The sequence below is a fragment of the Suillus bovinus genome, assembly GCF_016758785.1.
Source record: "Suillus bovinus strain UH-Sbo-P2 chromosome Unknown EDB93scaffold_40, whole genome shotgun sequence".
In the NCBI taxonomy this organism is placed as follows: domain Eukaryota; kingdom Fungi; phylum Basidiomycota; class Agaricomycetes; order Boletales; family Suillaceae; genus Suillus; species Suillus bovinus.
Window position 1 is genome coordinate 125,250 of NW_024542096.1, and position 13,975 is coordinate 139,224.

Here is a 13,975-nt window from a genome sequence, read left to right on the forward strand (position 1 = left end):
CGGGTTGAACTGGATGATCATCCATCGTCGCTCATGGTATGGTATCAGCTTGTGTGAACAATACTTACAACAAAGCAAGGGGTACGTCGATGAGCCTGAGATGCACCAACCGAAAATACACAGATATAAAGCAAGGTACGATCGCTACATAATGAAAGCATCAAATACAACAGCTTTCTATGCTGGCGGTGGTGGTGGAGGTGCACCGTCGCCTGGTGCGGGCGCGGCTGTTTGTCCAGCGTAAGCTTGGTAATACTGCGCTTGCTGACTCGCAGCCCACTCCTTGAACTGCGCTGAGTTGACATCGTAGCCGTATTGTGCCCTGCCATCACCGTAAGGACAAATACAGGAGAATATTCGAAGAAAAATCACCAGTATGCTGCATATGCATCTTGGGTGTCTGGCCCTGGGGTGCCAGTTGGTGCACCTGGATATGGTGGTTGAGGTGCACTACCGTCTGGAGGTGGGGGAGGCTGTTCCCCAGGTGGTGGTGGAGGAGGTGCGTTGTCAGGTGCAGGTGGTGCAACACCATACCCACCCTAGGAATCAATGTTGACTGAAAAACATTATATGTAAGAAGAGGACTAAACTTACCATCGGGTACTGTGAAAATTGCATTTGTGCTTGGTGCAGCTCCATTTGTTGCTGCATCATTGCTGCCTGTGCTTTGGCATGCTCAGAGCGTACAACTTCGAGCAAGTCTTCCGTGAGCACTTTAGCGCGAGCTACTTGGTTTTCATCTGGCCCGCTGCTAAAGTGTCAGTCATACGAACAGTCAAATGCAAGAAGTCTCACGTGATATGTATGTGCATAGGTTCATCCGACTCCCGGCCGGTTTCTTGTTCTACAAAGCCTGACCCTTGACCCTTTATCTGCACGCGCGTACTTGTTTCTTGTTGGATATATTTTACGAACATTCCCTTGCACAAGTGTTATTTCTTAAAATGCTCGACACAAAGGAAATTCGGACATACCTGCGGCCCAACAACTTTGGCACGAACGTTGAAATTGCGAATGGTTTCGAGGCCCACGGGCATTTTCTCTTCTGGCCATTTACGCTGGGGGAAGAGTAAGCCAAATGTGAAACGTTAGAACAATTACACAACCTTTTCGCGCAATCTATCCTTCTTGTCCTCTACTAGTGGGCCAAGATCAATTGCTATTAGCTCGTTAACCTTGTCAATTGCCCTTTGCAACGTTTCCTTGCTTGAGGCCGAAAGGTGAAGGTATAATGGAGGGTCCTTCTCCGTTGCCTTTGATCGATCCGGGTACCACACACCCTTGGTACTGACTGAGGCGCCCGTGTCCTCATGAATCTATTTGCAACATTAGAAGATAGCTGGCCATACAATTGTCATTCAAAACACATACCTCGGACTGCGTAGAACCTTTCGTCAACATATACCGATTCCGGACGTCATTGATATCAATGTCATGAGTAAAATCTCCGTCATGCGGGTCCTTCTGTCCGATCTGTATACTCCCGGCGATGCCACCGCCAGCACTAAACTGTGCGGCAATTTTGGCAGCAATAGCAGCGGCAGCGGCCGCAGCTTCAGAAGCAGTCTTGCCCTCATCAGTTTTTTGCGCCTTTACAGGAGAGTCCAATTCAGAAGGTGTTGATTCAGGGGCAGCTTGGTCCCATTTGCGTTTTGACGACATCGCAAGACACTGAACGGTGGAGGCGAAAGAAATGTGACCGAACCCACATGTCACGCCTGTGTGACACATGAATTTCGATCTCCGCGGCGTCTCCTTCCCGATCGAGTGACATTCTCCTGGTGGCTTGCAACGATCTTTGCGAGTCACTTGGAGCAGTTCTGCTTGGAGAATTCAATTAATATTGCCTCTACTACCGTGCTATGAACATTCGATGTCCACGATCCTCGATATATCCTATTCTGAGCGATTTGGGCGAAGGCGCGCAGCGCCTCCCGGTCCCGAGTTGCGTGTCCTGCCAGATAAAAGGTGAGCTGCGAGGGTGGGAGGGAAAAGAAAACCATCGCGAGCTACTCATGACAGGGATCAGGCGCAGTCCGGACCACCAAAGAGGGAGAGCGATGAGCGATGCTTGAGTGTTGGCACGAACCATCGCATGTTGAAAAGGGAGCGGTGGGTGGGGAAAAGAAAAGGAGGAAGAACGTTGTCGTTGAGGACGACTGAGACGATACGGCGCGACGTCACAGTACGAAGTCAGAAGGTTCGTACTGCTTCCGACGCTTGCGCAAAGACTTAATTCTGTTCCTACACTCGTTCCTCGTTACATAATAGACTATCAATCTTTGCGAGTCACTTGGAGCAGTTCTGCTTGGAGAATTCAATTAATATTGCCTCTACTACCGTGCTATGAACATTCGATGTCCACGATCCTCGATATATCCTATTCTGAGCGATTTGGGCGAAGGCGCGCAGCGCCTCCCGGTCCCGAGTTGCGTGTCCTGCCAGATAAAAGGTGAGCTGCGGTTCCCAACTGTCTAGGAGTTCGACGACGCATCGAGCGAACCGAAGATACCCATAAGACTAGGAGGAGAATGGATGCTTACATGAAGAAGCCGTTACCGAATGCGGGGCATTGTGTGCCGCAGGAATTCATCTTGAATGGCGGGTGTTGCTTGAAGGTATGGTGCGAGAATCTGAGCGTGATCTCGAAGATAGATCTGGAAGGCATCACTGGCCCACCTTCCCATTGTCTTGACGACCTCGAATGGGATGTTTCGGAGGAGGTATTCCAAGGTAGCACCTATTCTGATAGCGTGGCCTTGCAATGGGTCGAGGCCAGCATCCTTTGCAGCGCGAGCAAGCCTTGCAATGAACTTTGTTTTCGTCAAAGGACGGTGTGCCTCGCCGAACTTATAGGAAAAGAGTGCGATGTCGAAGTGGGGGTTGTTGATGTTGAGATGGTTGGATAATGCGGCCTCAGGATCAGTGGGACCCTCTTGTTTCGCCCAGAAAACGTCCTCCCCGTTTTGTGATGTTTTCGTGCGGGGTAAATGAAAAATGGTAGTCGCGAGCCCATTGCGATCTGTTTCGTGACGAATGTCGGAGCGTTTGACGTGAATGGAGGGATCAAATGATGAAAGAGTTCGGATCGTGAATTCTCCAGCTCTGGCCATTGAATAAAAGGCTGTTGTGAGACAGCTACCCACTGCAGCATCGAGAGGGTTGTTGGGGTCTAGTTTCTGCAAGATGCTAGTTATAAAAGCCACGGTGTATGGTGGTCTTTTCTTCCTTCTTGATGACGAGGGCGTGAGGTTCTTGGCCGCTTTCAGCATAGCATCTATTTTGTCATCATCTAAGGACCATGATTTTCCGTGCAAAATATGCCATGCGCGAATACCGTGGACATAACTTGATATAGTTTTCCCTGAATATGATCCGGCTAAGTCTGAAATGAAAGCTGAAATGAGTTCAGAAGACGCGGGTGCACGCATGGCTTCATTGATGGAGTGCGAGTCACAATAAACATGGTAGGCGAGGATGCCGCTTCCATATGCCTCCTGGGTGCTGCCAGCCCATGCGTGGATCATGACATCTTGAATGCGCTGTGCATCTGCGTGGGGGAGGCAAGATATTGATGTGTCGTCTGTGGCTGGTCGCCAAAGACGGAGCCTGTCTTTTGCTGTGCAATGGGGTCTTAGGACGGAAATATGAGGGGTGAGATTAGCAGGATAAGCTGCAACTAAGAATCTCGATGAGGGGGAAGCCTGCAGTGTGATGTTCGCTGACTTACTAAGCTTGCGTCGCTTTAAAGAGCTCTTCTCCTTGACGACGGAGCTCGTCATTGAGGTGCTCAGCTGATTCTCGTGAGCGGGCTCGGTCATTGACGTGTGGGAGCGCTTTGAGTTTCTTACTGCATGCATGGCACTCAGAAGGGATAGCGGGATTGTCAAAGTCCGTGACGAAGGGTTGGAGTGGCTGGGGGATGCTAATTGGGGGAAGCAGAAGGTCTGAGGGAGGGTAGATTCCCCTGGATGGGCCATCCGCTGGGTTGTAGTTGCTGGGTACATAGCGCGTGAGGAAAGTGCATTGCGTAGATGCGGCGAGCTCGTGGATCCTTTTGAAGACGGTATTGGTGGCCCTGTTGCGGCTACGCCCTTTCCACCACCCTTCAACGACTCCCCGGTTGTCCCCGAATATTTTGATGCAGCTGCCCGTTGGGCATAAACCGAGGAGTGCAATAATGAGGAATTCCATGCCGACTGCCTCTGCCCAGCCAATGTCTCTGTCTTCGGCTTTCCAGCCTGGGAGGAGACACCACGCTCGCCATCTGCCATTGATCCAAATCGCGATACCAGTGCCTGAGCTAGCGTCTGAGTAAGCCGAGGGGTCAATGATTTCGACGGGCCCTGGGATTGGCCGAGAGACGAGTGATTGTGAGAGGCTGGCTTTCCACCACCGGAGGTCATTACCTGTGTGCTTGGGGGGGGAACGAGGCATGTGCGGACGGTCGTGAAAAATGGATAGCATGGTCTCGAGAGAAACGAGGTAAGCTCTTCCTGCTGGGAGGACCAGAGAAGCATGTAAGAGCTTCCCATAAAGCTCCTGGACTTCCCGTAGCGTGTGTGAAGATCGAATCTCCCATTCTTTGATAGCTGCCACGTACTTCTCCTTCTTGCTCTGTGGGATCGAGACAGAACGCGACTCGATGTCCCAGAGGAAGCCAATAAAGGGGGCACATGACGAGAAAAGGATGTCTTTTGCCAGCTCCCAGGGTATTCCGAGAATTTTGGATAGGCGGTTGATGTCGTCAAAGCAAAATGTGAAGCGAGCATCTTCTGGGGATCGTGGGGAGGCTGTTGAGAGATCAATGATGGGAAACGAACAGTCTTCATCAAACTCTTCAATTCTGTCGTCAGGCATAGTTGAACCCCGATACCATTTTCGACCTCCTTCAATGAGCATGCCACCATTTCGTGCAATGATAGCGGCACGAGATTTGCGCAGGTTATTGTAGCTAGCAAGGTGCTCTCGCAGAATCCGAATGAATAGGTGATCGTCCACCCATTTGGATATCGGGCCAATTCCTTGTGATCGGAATATGTCTGCGCCAGCATCTGCGACCTCGCCATAGGTTCCTGCTGATGCCGAGAACCCGAAACAAAAGCTAGAATCAATGGCGAAGCTGTCTTCTCCTGTCCTGACAACCAGGCCCGGCCATTGAGAAGGATGAAGAGGTACTGTGCGGTAGGCTTCGGCCACGTCACGAACGGCTGCCTGAGATCCTGGGGGGAGAGACCAGATGAGTAGACAGATCGTCGATGCTGTACCCCATGTGCACGGATATAAGTTAGAGTCGATAGAGGAATTAATGGATGATATAGTGGCTGATGGACGAAGCGGGAACGAGAGGTTTTGCACAAGGCGGAATTTTCCTGGCTTTCCTGGCTTAGGAACCATGGAGAGTGGGGCTGTCTGGAAAGGACCGATGAGTTCTTCAGTCTCCAATTTAGATATAGGTCCGATATAACGACCAGTGGAATATTCACGGTCCAGAATAGCAGCAAAAGCGTCAAAATGTGCATGTAGCGAGGGGCTATTAGGTGGGATATAAGTTTGAGATATGGTTGGGACACTGCCCATGAAACCGAAGCGAAAACCATTCGGAATATGTGCATATTTACGTATGAGATTTGACGAAATGAGAAGCTGCAGCCAGGCCTCGGGCCTATAGGGAGTGATAGCATTAGATGCTCTCGCTTTGAGGACAGTCTTGAGCTCCGTGATCCTTTGCTCCGCACCCCGAACATTCGTGCACGTGAGCTCGAGAGGGATTGGTGCATCCCTTGGGTCTCTGCCAGTCGTAGCAGATTTCGAGGCCCTCTGGATTGACCAAATGACCCTCTGCGTTTCGACGACATCGAGTTTTGGTTCGTTTGTCCCATAGGAACTCGGATGCACATTTGTGGATGGGGTGACGGAATCGGCCAAGGCAGAGGGCGCAGGCTGATGGGCTGGTTTGGCCTGCGCCCGCTGGAAAAAACTGCTGCAACTTCTGCAGTTTTTTCGCCATTTGGTTAGCAGGGCGGTATGGGTGATAGCGGCCATCATTCACAAAAGGTACTGTCTCTGCGTGCCCATTTCGGCTGGAACTCACATCTCTCCCCCGAGAACGGGAAGAAGTGTTGGGAACTGCGAGCGAATGTTGCAACTGAGTGCAATAGAGCGAGCATGAAAGGATTCGAGTAAGCCAGGATTCGAACAATTATATGAAAGCAAAGATTTTGTTAAGCCATGGTATACAGGAAAGTGCGAAAGCAGTGTGGGTGTAAGCGAAGCAGCGGTTAAGTGTTTGAGAGGGACACAGTGAAAGCGGGAGTTTGAGTTAGCATGAGGGTAGATGGAGCGACAGCGTAGAGAGCGCAAGCAAGGGAGAGCGGAAGACAAAAGACGAAGTCATATATGCAATAGCACATGGATAGCAGATGGGGAATTGTACCCCAAAAGCAAGGACAGCCAAGAGTGAAAGCATTTAGACAGCCAGCGGGGTTCGTTTCCGACGTGAGATTGAATATATAAAGAATTTGGTCAGTGATTGAATGTTGGTGGGTAATGCGCTACGCACCATTTTGAGACCTTCATCTCGTTCGGCCTCCCAGACATCGTCGGATATCGAGTTGTACAGGGCATTATTGAATAAACCAATATTGAACCCTTGGTCTTGCGCTAAGCGATCATGCCATTCACGGCGCACAAATCCCGCGTAGCGAAGCAGAGCCTTTTCTCCTCGTGGACGCATGCGATGCTCATGGTTGGTAATGAGCGTGAAAAATAACGCTAAGCCTGCTGATGCTTTTGCGGCCAATTGTTCTTTTCAATGTGAACGAGAAAGCTGGTCTTTGCGAGGTCGAATTGCCGCCAAGATAGGTCGTGGTCCTGTAGAGCCTTCTGAGAAGCTTTGAAAGACGCTATCGTCTTGAGGGCGACCATACCATCCACTTTGGCGAAGCCAAAAGCATCATCTGAGTCTGATGTGGACCTAGAGGTGGTGGCAGCCTCGTGGCAACCGTCAGGACTGAAGTACCATAATTCTACGTACTCCATGTTCTTGACCTTTTGGATGGCATACTGGGATGGGCGAGGTATGATAACGTCTGCGACAACGGCCCCATCATCAAAATCGTTAATCTTGGGCTTTTTCTTCTCAGCTTCGCGTCTCTCTAACTGTTCCTCAGCCTCTTTTTCGGCTCTCTCGCGCTCTAGCTGTTCTTGCAAGGTGCGGGCGTCTTCCTCATTCTGTTGCTGCCAAAGGAGGATGCGCTCCTGGCGCTCGAGTCTCCAGCCCACAGCCATTTGCTCGAGTGCATCTTCTCTGGCTATGCCCCCTGCCACAAGGGCATTGAGCCATCCCGCGTACGCTGCTGACTCGAAATTGGGCTGCGCTTCCAGCGCTGGGTCCGCTAAGATGCGTTCCATGGTAGGCCGGGTGAATTTGGAGTGTTTGCTAAGAGTGTGTTTTGAGAAATTGACTGGGTGTTTCTGAGAGTGATAGAAAGAGCAGAAGGAATGTAGAAAAGAAAAGGAGGAAGAACGTTGTCGTTGAGGACGACTGAGACGATACGGCGCGACGTCACAGTACGAAGTCAGAAGGTTCGTACTGCTTCCGACGCTTGCGCAAAGACTTAATTCTGTTCCTACACTCGTTCCTCGTTACATAATAGACTATCAAGGTGGGGAAGACGTAAAGGACGCAAATGTCGTCTAACAAACGGCAACGTACGTTTTCGGGTTCACGATTATCGCTTCCATCTCAATCGACTTCAAAATCGCTATCACCAGAACCTGAACCCATGTATAAGTCTAGTCGCACTGCAGAGGAAACAACAGGGGATCGCCGTTTGCTCTGCACACTGCCCCCGACGTGTAATCCGCCGCATAACCGCCCGACACCAATCGCAAATTCGAGAGATCTAGAATTGCATTATGGAAAATACCACGCGCAAGTTTGTGAGCAGAAGGGATGTGGGTTCGTGTTTCCCGATGCAAGGTTGCTGGAGCTCGTGAGTGGACTACGCACGAGCGAGGTCGTATGTGGGTGCGCTGACATCGATGATCGATTATCGATAGCATCAAACAGAATGTCATGATCCACTTGCTGCTGTTCGCAAAGATAGGGGGGATAAAATTGTGCGCTCTACTTCACTGTAGTGTTCTGCATACTCTCACTTCCTCATCCGTTTCACAGTTTGCTTGTCATCTTGTATCATGTCCACGATTATTCCAGACGCCCAAAGCACGTCGATTACATCTTATTCAAGCACACTCATACCCAAAAGAGTACTTTTTCGCTGTTACAAACAAAGGTGTTGGTGGTCTACTTAAACGCTGGGGAGATGGCGCCAGCATGATCAGAGGAACCTGGAAGCCCAGGGATAATAAGAACGAGAAGGACTCCGAAGATGACGAAATGGTCATAGATGAGGATGAAGAAGATAGCGATGAAGGCGAAAATGAAGAGTCAAGCAGTGGTGACGAGCAAAACGGAGAAGCAACGCCAAAAATACGTTACCATCAAGAGCTCGAGGAAATACCCACACGAACCGCTATCTCACCACGGCGAGGAAATGGCGCAGTGCAGACTGCAGCTGACCATGACATAGACAAATTGACAAACTCGATAAACTCTCTATCTTTGGTCCCGCCATCGATACGGTTCGGAAGAGGTGGAAAGAATGGGGGGTTTGTTCATCCAGAGATGCACAACCCGCAGGTCAGCAAATTTAATCCTCACGCGTTCGGTCCAAGAGGTGGTAGAGGGAGAGCGAGGATAGCAACCGCGGTTCATCCCCGAGCTGGATCCCATAATGCACAGATTGGTGCGCCTCGCCCCTCTACAGAGGTTGACGTACAGCCTGTGACAGGGCCTGTATCGAGGGGTGCACCTCCTCGCGGAAGAGCAGGCGTCATCCATGTCGGGAGAGGTTTTAGAGGTCGTGGTCGCGGATCTTAGAGAGTGATGAAGAAGTGTTGATATTGACAGATATCACAGAGACCTATTCTGATGAAAATAACGTGCACGTGTATTACAAGCAATGTACAGCATCTCTTTTGTTATGGTCCATCATTCTATATGGTTTCAAGTGATGGGACTGCTTCCGGTAACTATTTTCTGCCGTGCGCTGGGTGTGCTAGCGAGTCAGCGGAGGCTAGCAAGTGTGAATCAATTGGTAGCCATGGAAGGCCACGCACCTTTGTGTCAGCAAGCAGAATATAACAGAGCAACTTGCATTTCTCGTCTTTCCAATTGTTATCCTTCTAACCATGGCCAGTCGCTAATCGTTTATGCCAAGTCAAGTGACTAAAAAAAGTACATCAGTGATGGCGTTGTCAATGACCTTCCAAATTAGGCAAGCATTGTATCAACAGAGAGACCCTGACCACTCGATATGAATTTTCAAGGAGCCATCGCTGGAGGTGGTGCTGTTCCAGCAAGCTGGTAGCAGGTGCGGTGCTGACTCTAATTCACATTTTAATTGACCATGGAGGGAAGTCATTGAAGTCAAGTGCGGAAGACAATAAGGTACGGAAACAGCCGATGTGAACAGAGTTTATGGGGTCCTGAAACACAATGCTTGTTGGTCCGGATTTATACAACTGTACAACACACGAATTGCCACGGTTGGTTTATAGGCCACAACGATAACTATTGTCCAAATGGTGGCCGTATACTACAGCTTTTTGTCCAGGCTATCCCTCAAAAGCAGACGCCCATCCAGTTACAAAACCCATCTAGTACCGTTGAGCTAGCCTCGCGTCTGCTAATCATTAGAATCATCATCCAACTCTTCTGATATCTTCATCTTTCTACTAATTCTCCGCAACGCTACCAACTCCATATATCAATAGACCATCTGCACTGGGATCACTACATTGCTTTTTTTGTCTCCATTTATTCAAGAGACCATAACTACCCTTCCGAGCGCGTTACTTGTAAGTCCCATGTCTCCATTCTAGACAACAACCAACTAATGCGCCCAACACAGAATAGACAGATGGATACTTCTGTGAAGATCTATTCCTATATCGATTCATTAAAACTATACACTCATTCCGAGTCTGTATCCATGTCTACTATCCCGTTCCAAGCTGTGCCACAGGATATTACGATTCGAGCAGGTCATCCCCCGAGATACGCCTTCCTGGCTCATCCCCCGCCCCCTAAAAAGCGTCCCACACAGCCACTGCCTTCCCCGCCTTCGTACGCTGGGGCGGCTGCTCCTTGCACTCCCCCGCGCATCCGCCCCCGCTCGAATACTTTTTCTACCATCACCGCATGGGCAGCCCGTGTCCAGCCTGGATCCCCTGCATCTATTTCTCCGCGTTCTCCGCGTCGCCGTCCCTCGATCGGCTGCGGTCGCAGAGCATCCATTACGTCCGCCCGTGGCTCATCGGGGTACTTCTTAAACGTTTCAGACACCCCTTCCACTGCCTATCGCAACGCCGCAACCCCCTCGATACAGAACTTTAAAGCTGACCTCACCTCTGTCGGTTATACTTCTGCCTTTTTGCAGTTCCCTAAGACTCCCATCGCGGTCCAGCCTCGCACTGCTGAGGCCGGGTACCAAATCACAATACCTCCTGTACCCGTATCACCGACACGCAAGTCTCGCGGCCTTACACGCTTACGCTCCCTGTCCGCACTGAAGTGCCACAGCAGATCCAAGTCCGCGGCGCCCTCGTCTCCTACAAAGATGAAGGCAAAGGCAGCAGCGTCATCTGCTGCTGTGGTCAAGCGCAAGAAGGCGAAGTACGCTCACATGCGCCCTGCACCTCTTGCCAATGAACTCGCGCTTATGCAGTTTGCTGATGGTGGCAGCATGGAATCTAACATCAAGCGTGTCATGGAGGCTCAGGCCAGAGCTGGTGCTGCCGGTGTTGGCGATATCCACCGCGATGGCCAAGGTGGTATGTGGTGGGATCAGGAAGAGGAATGGGAGTACCGCCATCTCCTCGCCGGCGGCGAGGATGGTGCCGCTCGTGGCACGGGTGACCTGGGATGGGTTACTTTTGGCGGGGACAAATCGTCCTCCGCTAACCCTGACGTGGATGAAAACCATCGCATCAGCGTTTCATCCCGAGACTCTGACTTGGATCCGCGCTACATCATCCAGCCCACTGACCATCTTGACACGGATGATCTTGCTGTCTTCGGAAGCGCTCCTGCTCCCCTCGCTACTCGCAAACCAGGAATGTCTGTCCTCGCGCTCCCATCCCGCCCTGGGCGCGCTGCCAAGCACCTCCGCAAACCCGACTACCTCTTGAACGAGGCATTCACCATAGGCTCTGCATCTCCCAAGAGCCCTCAGTCTACGATCTCCGCATGTGCAAGTGGTGTCGCTAAGCCCAAGGGCAAGGCGCGCAGACGCCCTACGCCACTGACGCTCGCCCCTCCCAGCCCTGCACTGAAGCAGCCGTCGAACTCTCCCGTGGATGCTGAGCGCACCCGTAAGAATTTCCTCGAGTCTTCGTTCGAGCCTGCATTTTTTCCTACCCCTGCTGCTCCAATCATGTACGAGGACGATCGTAGCAAACTCCCCGCGCAATCCAACAACGGCTCACTCAGTCTCCCCTCCAAGAAGACTCTCGCAAAGAAGCCGCCGAGGCTTAACATGATAGGCCTCTTCAAGTCCTCGAAAAAGTAGGAGGCGGAGTGTAGTGCCAGTCCATTCATGACCTTTCTATCTATTTTCCATCAATTCGAACGCTTATTGACGCTGATCTCATTGTATCTTGCTGAGCATTTTTGGTTACGATTTTGTAGCACTAGTGTTTATATGGAGTTGGATCTATAGAAGAATATTGGTATTTAGTCCTTGCTAGCTTGTATCCATAGAAATATCTTACCTGTCACACGTAATTCGAGATACCATCGGTTTCTGACCTTTTGATTGTTTGACTTTAGACAGCGGCTTATAATCCAGAATGCGACTCCGAATATAGATTAGCAACAAGTTCAGTGGCCAACTTTCCATCACGCCTGATTCCCTGTACGCCCCAATTTTGAGAAGCGTACCAACTTAATCTGGCAGGACTCATCATGATGCACCACGGTCATAAATCTCCTCCAGTGTGATTCACCATAAATTTGTAACACGCGTTCTATATCATCCCTAATATTTTAGCCATCGAGTCTAAGTTGAATAAATCTAGCTCAGCTATTTGGATCCACTCAACGGTCGGGGGATCTATATGCTAGTCCAAATATGGAAGTACTAAGAAATCTAGACCAGTAATAGTATGCGGCGCTTCGGCGTAACCGCTGTGACCTCCTTTCAGCCCGAATTTCTCAAAGCTTCGTACATCTCTCAACATTACTGATGGCTGGCGATAAGGAAACACTACTCAGCATGGGATTCGACCCAGCCCGTGTTGACTGTTCGTATTCTCTTGTCTCACAGGTCCCCATTTCTTGGCTGATTGAGACGCCACCGTGAACGCGTAGGGGCATTGAGAGCGACTAATAGTCGCGGGTTGCAGCCTGCTATGGATCACATTCTGGAGAACGAAGGGAAGCCTATTCCAGATCCGAGCGCTGCTACTCCTACGAGTGCATCAGGGAGCGCAGGGCAGCCTATCAATGTCGACGTCGACGACGAAGATGAAGACGAAGACGCCTTGCGACGCTTGATGGGAACTAAGGTTGACCCGGGTGCCACATCGAATAGTGAAGCAGAGGCCAAGGTTCGTTTATCCTAACTGCGACTTTGAAGTCTCTGTCTTCAACACACTCATTTATTAGAGTATCAAATGCTCAGAATGTGGCAAGACATTTAAAAACGCGGCGTTGGCTAATTACCATGCAGAGAAGAGTGGCCATGATCAGTTTGAGGAGTCTACCGAAGAGGTTTGTACCCCGTGGCGCACGTGCCCTATCTCTCATCTCAGATGACCCTCAGATAAAGCCTCTTACGGAGGAAGAGAAGCGGCAGAAGTTGGCTGAGCTCCGAGAAAAAATAGCTGCAAAGCGCAGCGTAAAGGCTCAACAAGAAGCCGTAGACGCCCGTGCGAATGAAGCTATCCGTCGCAAGTCTGGCAAGGTGAGTCTAGTCGTTGCCTCAATGATGTCTGTATTTCAGAACTTAAATCAAATAAGGATGTCGGGAAACTGAAAGATGAGCTGAAGGCCAAGGAGCTTGTGAAAGAAGCTGAGCAGAAACGTAGAGGTGATTGCCATGCGCACGGATTCTATCCATATTAATCCGATCTAACCGCGTGAGGTAGAGAAGCTTGAGGATGCCAAAGCCAAGGCCGCGGTAAAGGCCCAGATTGAGGCAGATAAGAAAGCCCGTGCAGAGAGGACTGCAAGGGAGAAAGCTTTACGTGACGGCCAGCCAATTATTGACGCATCTGCCAGTGCGTCGACGACTCCAGCAGTAACAACGTCCTCGTCCAGCGGCACAAGCGGGAGGGACTTCAAAGACACTCGTCTCCAAATCCGTATGGCAACTGGGGGAACGCCTTACACGACCACCTTACCAAGTGACGCAAGTATGTCACATCGCTTCCCTGCATACACAAATGTCTTGTAAACTGACACATCTTGCAAGCGTTACGTGAAGTCGCTGAGTTTGTAGCTGCCCAAACGCTTTCTGTCGATGTGGAAACAGTCACATTCGCCCAGCATTTTCCCAGGTCTGTCTGTCTCCTGTCGCGCTGTGTACCCAGTACTGAGGCTTCATGATTTTTCCAATAGGAAAACATTCTCTCGTGATCAGTTTACCAAAACACTAAGGGAACTCGGATTGACGCCGTCAGCGGTACGTACTTTTCCGAGTATGGGATTATGACAGGGCACATATTGGTTTTTAGGTCCTCATAGCGTCCTGATGCGATATATCGGCTGTGACTTGGAATAACTGTGATCCTTTCGGAAAGGAAATTAGCACATTGAAACATGCGGTTGTACACCACCGCAATGAATTTACTTTTGTATATTTTATGGACAAGGGATATAAAGTGACAGAGATGAGAAGAAAAA

At 50.4% G+C, this 13,975-nt stretch overlaps 5 protein-coding genes across 5 annotated transcripts; 3 read left to right on the forward strand and 2 right to left on the reverse strand.

Moving 5' to 3' along the window:
* Positions 1 to 177: 177 nt before the first annotated feature.
* On the reverse strand, positions 178 to 1,662 carry EDB93DRAFT_1251826 (uncharacterized protein; the record flags this gene model as incomplete). The annotated part of the gene is made up of 7 exons (XM_041453207.1): positions 178 to 322; positions 373 to 539; positions 595 to 748; positions 796 to 920; positions 975 to 1,058; positions 1,107 to 1,316; positions 1,372 to 1,662. The coding sequence occupies 7 exons, from the start codon at positions 1,660 to 1,662 to the stop codon at positions 178 to 180; spliced, it is 1,176 nt and encodes a 391-aa protein (XP_041306230.1).
* A 133-nt stretch (positions 1,663 to 1,795) lies between these two features.
* EDB93DRAFT_1154693 (uncharacterized protein) lies at positions 1,796 to 2,438 on the reverse strand. The gene is made up of 2 exons (XM_041449832.1): positions 2,272 to 2,438; positions 1,796 to 2,200 (listed from the first exon to the last, which is right to left on the reverse strand). Exon 2 carries the CDS (start codon positions 2,090 to 2,092, stop codon positions 1,853 to 1,855), a length of 240 nt encoding a protein of 79 aa, XP_041306231.1. The 5' UTR covers positions 2,093 to 2,200; positions 2,272 to 2,438; the 3' UTR covers positions 1,796 to 1,852.
* Positions 2,439 to 7,507: 5,069 nt separating this feature from the next.
* EDB93DRAFT_568363 (uncharacterized protein) lies at positions 7,508 to 9,140 on the forward strand. Its single transcript, XM_041456742.1, has 4 exons — positions 7,508 to 7,587; positions 7,659 to 7,997; positions 8,065 to 8,124; positions 8,183 to 9,140. The coding sequence occupies exons 2-4, from the start codon at positions 7,692 to 7,694 to the stop codon at positions 8,945 to 8,947; spliced, it is 1,131 nt and encodes a 376-aa protein (XP_041306232.1). The 5' UTR covers positions 7,508 to 7,587; positions 7,659 to 7,691; the 3' UTR covers positions 8,948 to 9,140.
* Positions 9,141 to 9,601: 461 nt separating this feature from the next.
* Positions 9,602 to 11,983, forward strand: EDB93DRAFT_1208115 (uncharacterized protein). The gene is made up of 2 exons (XM_041451012.1): positions 9,602 to 9,927; positions 9,981 to 11,983. Exon 2 carries the CDS (start codon positions 9,990 to 9,992, stop codon positions 11,637 to 11,639), a length of 1,650 nt encoding a protein of 549 aa, XP_041306233.1. The 5' UTR covers positions 9,602 to 9,927; positions 9,981 to 9,989; the 3' UTR covers positions 11,640 to 11,983.
* Positions 11,984 to 12,314: 331 nt separating this feature from the next.
* On the forward strand, positions 12,315 to 13,949 carry EDB93DRAFT_1291049 (ubiquitin-related domain-containing protein; the record flags this gene model as incomplete). The annotated part of the gene is made up of 9 exons (XM_041454556.1): positions 12,315 to 12,372; positions 12,440 to 12,678; positions 12,737 to 12,841; positions 12,894 to 13,034; positions 13,091 to 13,160; positions 13,219 to 13,485; positions 13,545 to 13,629; positions 13,691 to 13,754; positions 13,807 to 13,949. 9 exons carry the CDS (start codon positions 12,315 to 12,317, stop codon positions 13,822 to 13,824), a joined length of 1,047 nt encoding a protein of 348 aa, XP_041306234.1. The 3' UTR covers positions 13,825 to 13,949.
* Between the last annotated feature and the right edge of the window lie 26 nt (positions 13,950 to 13,975).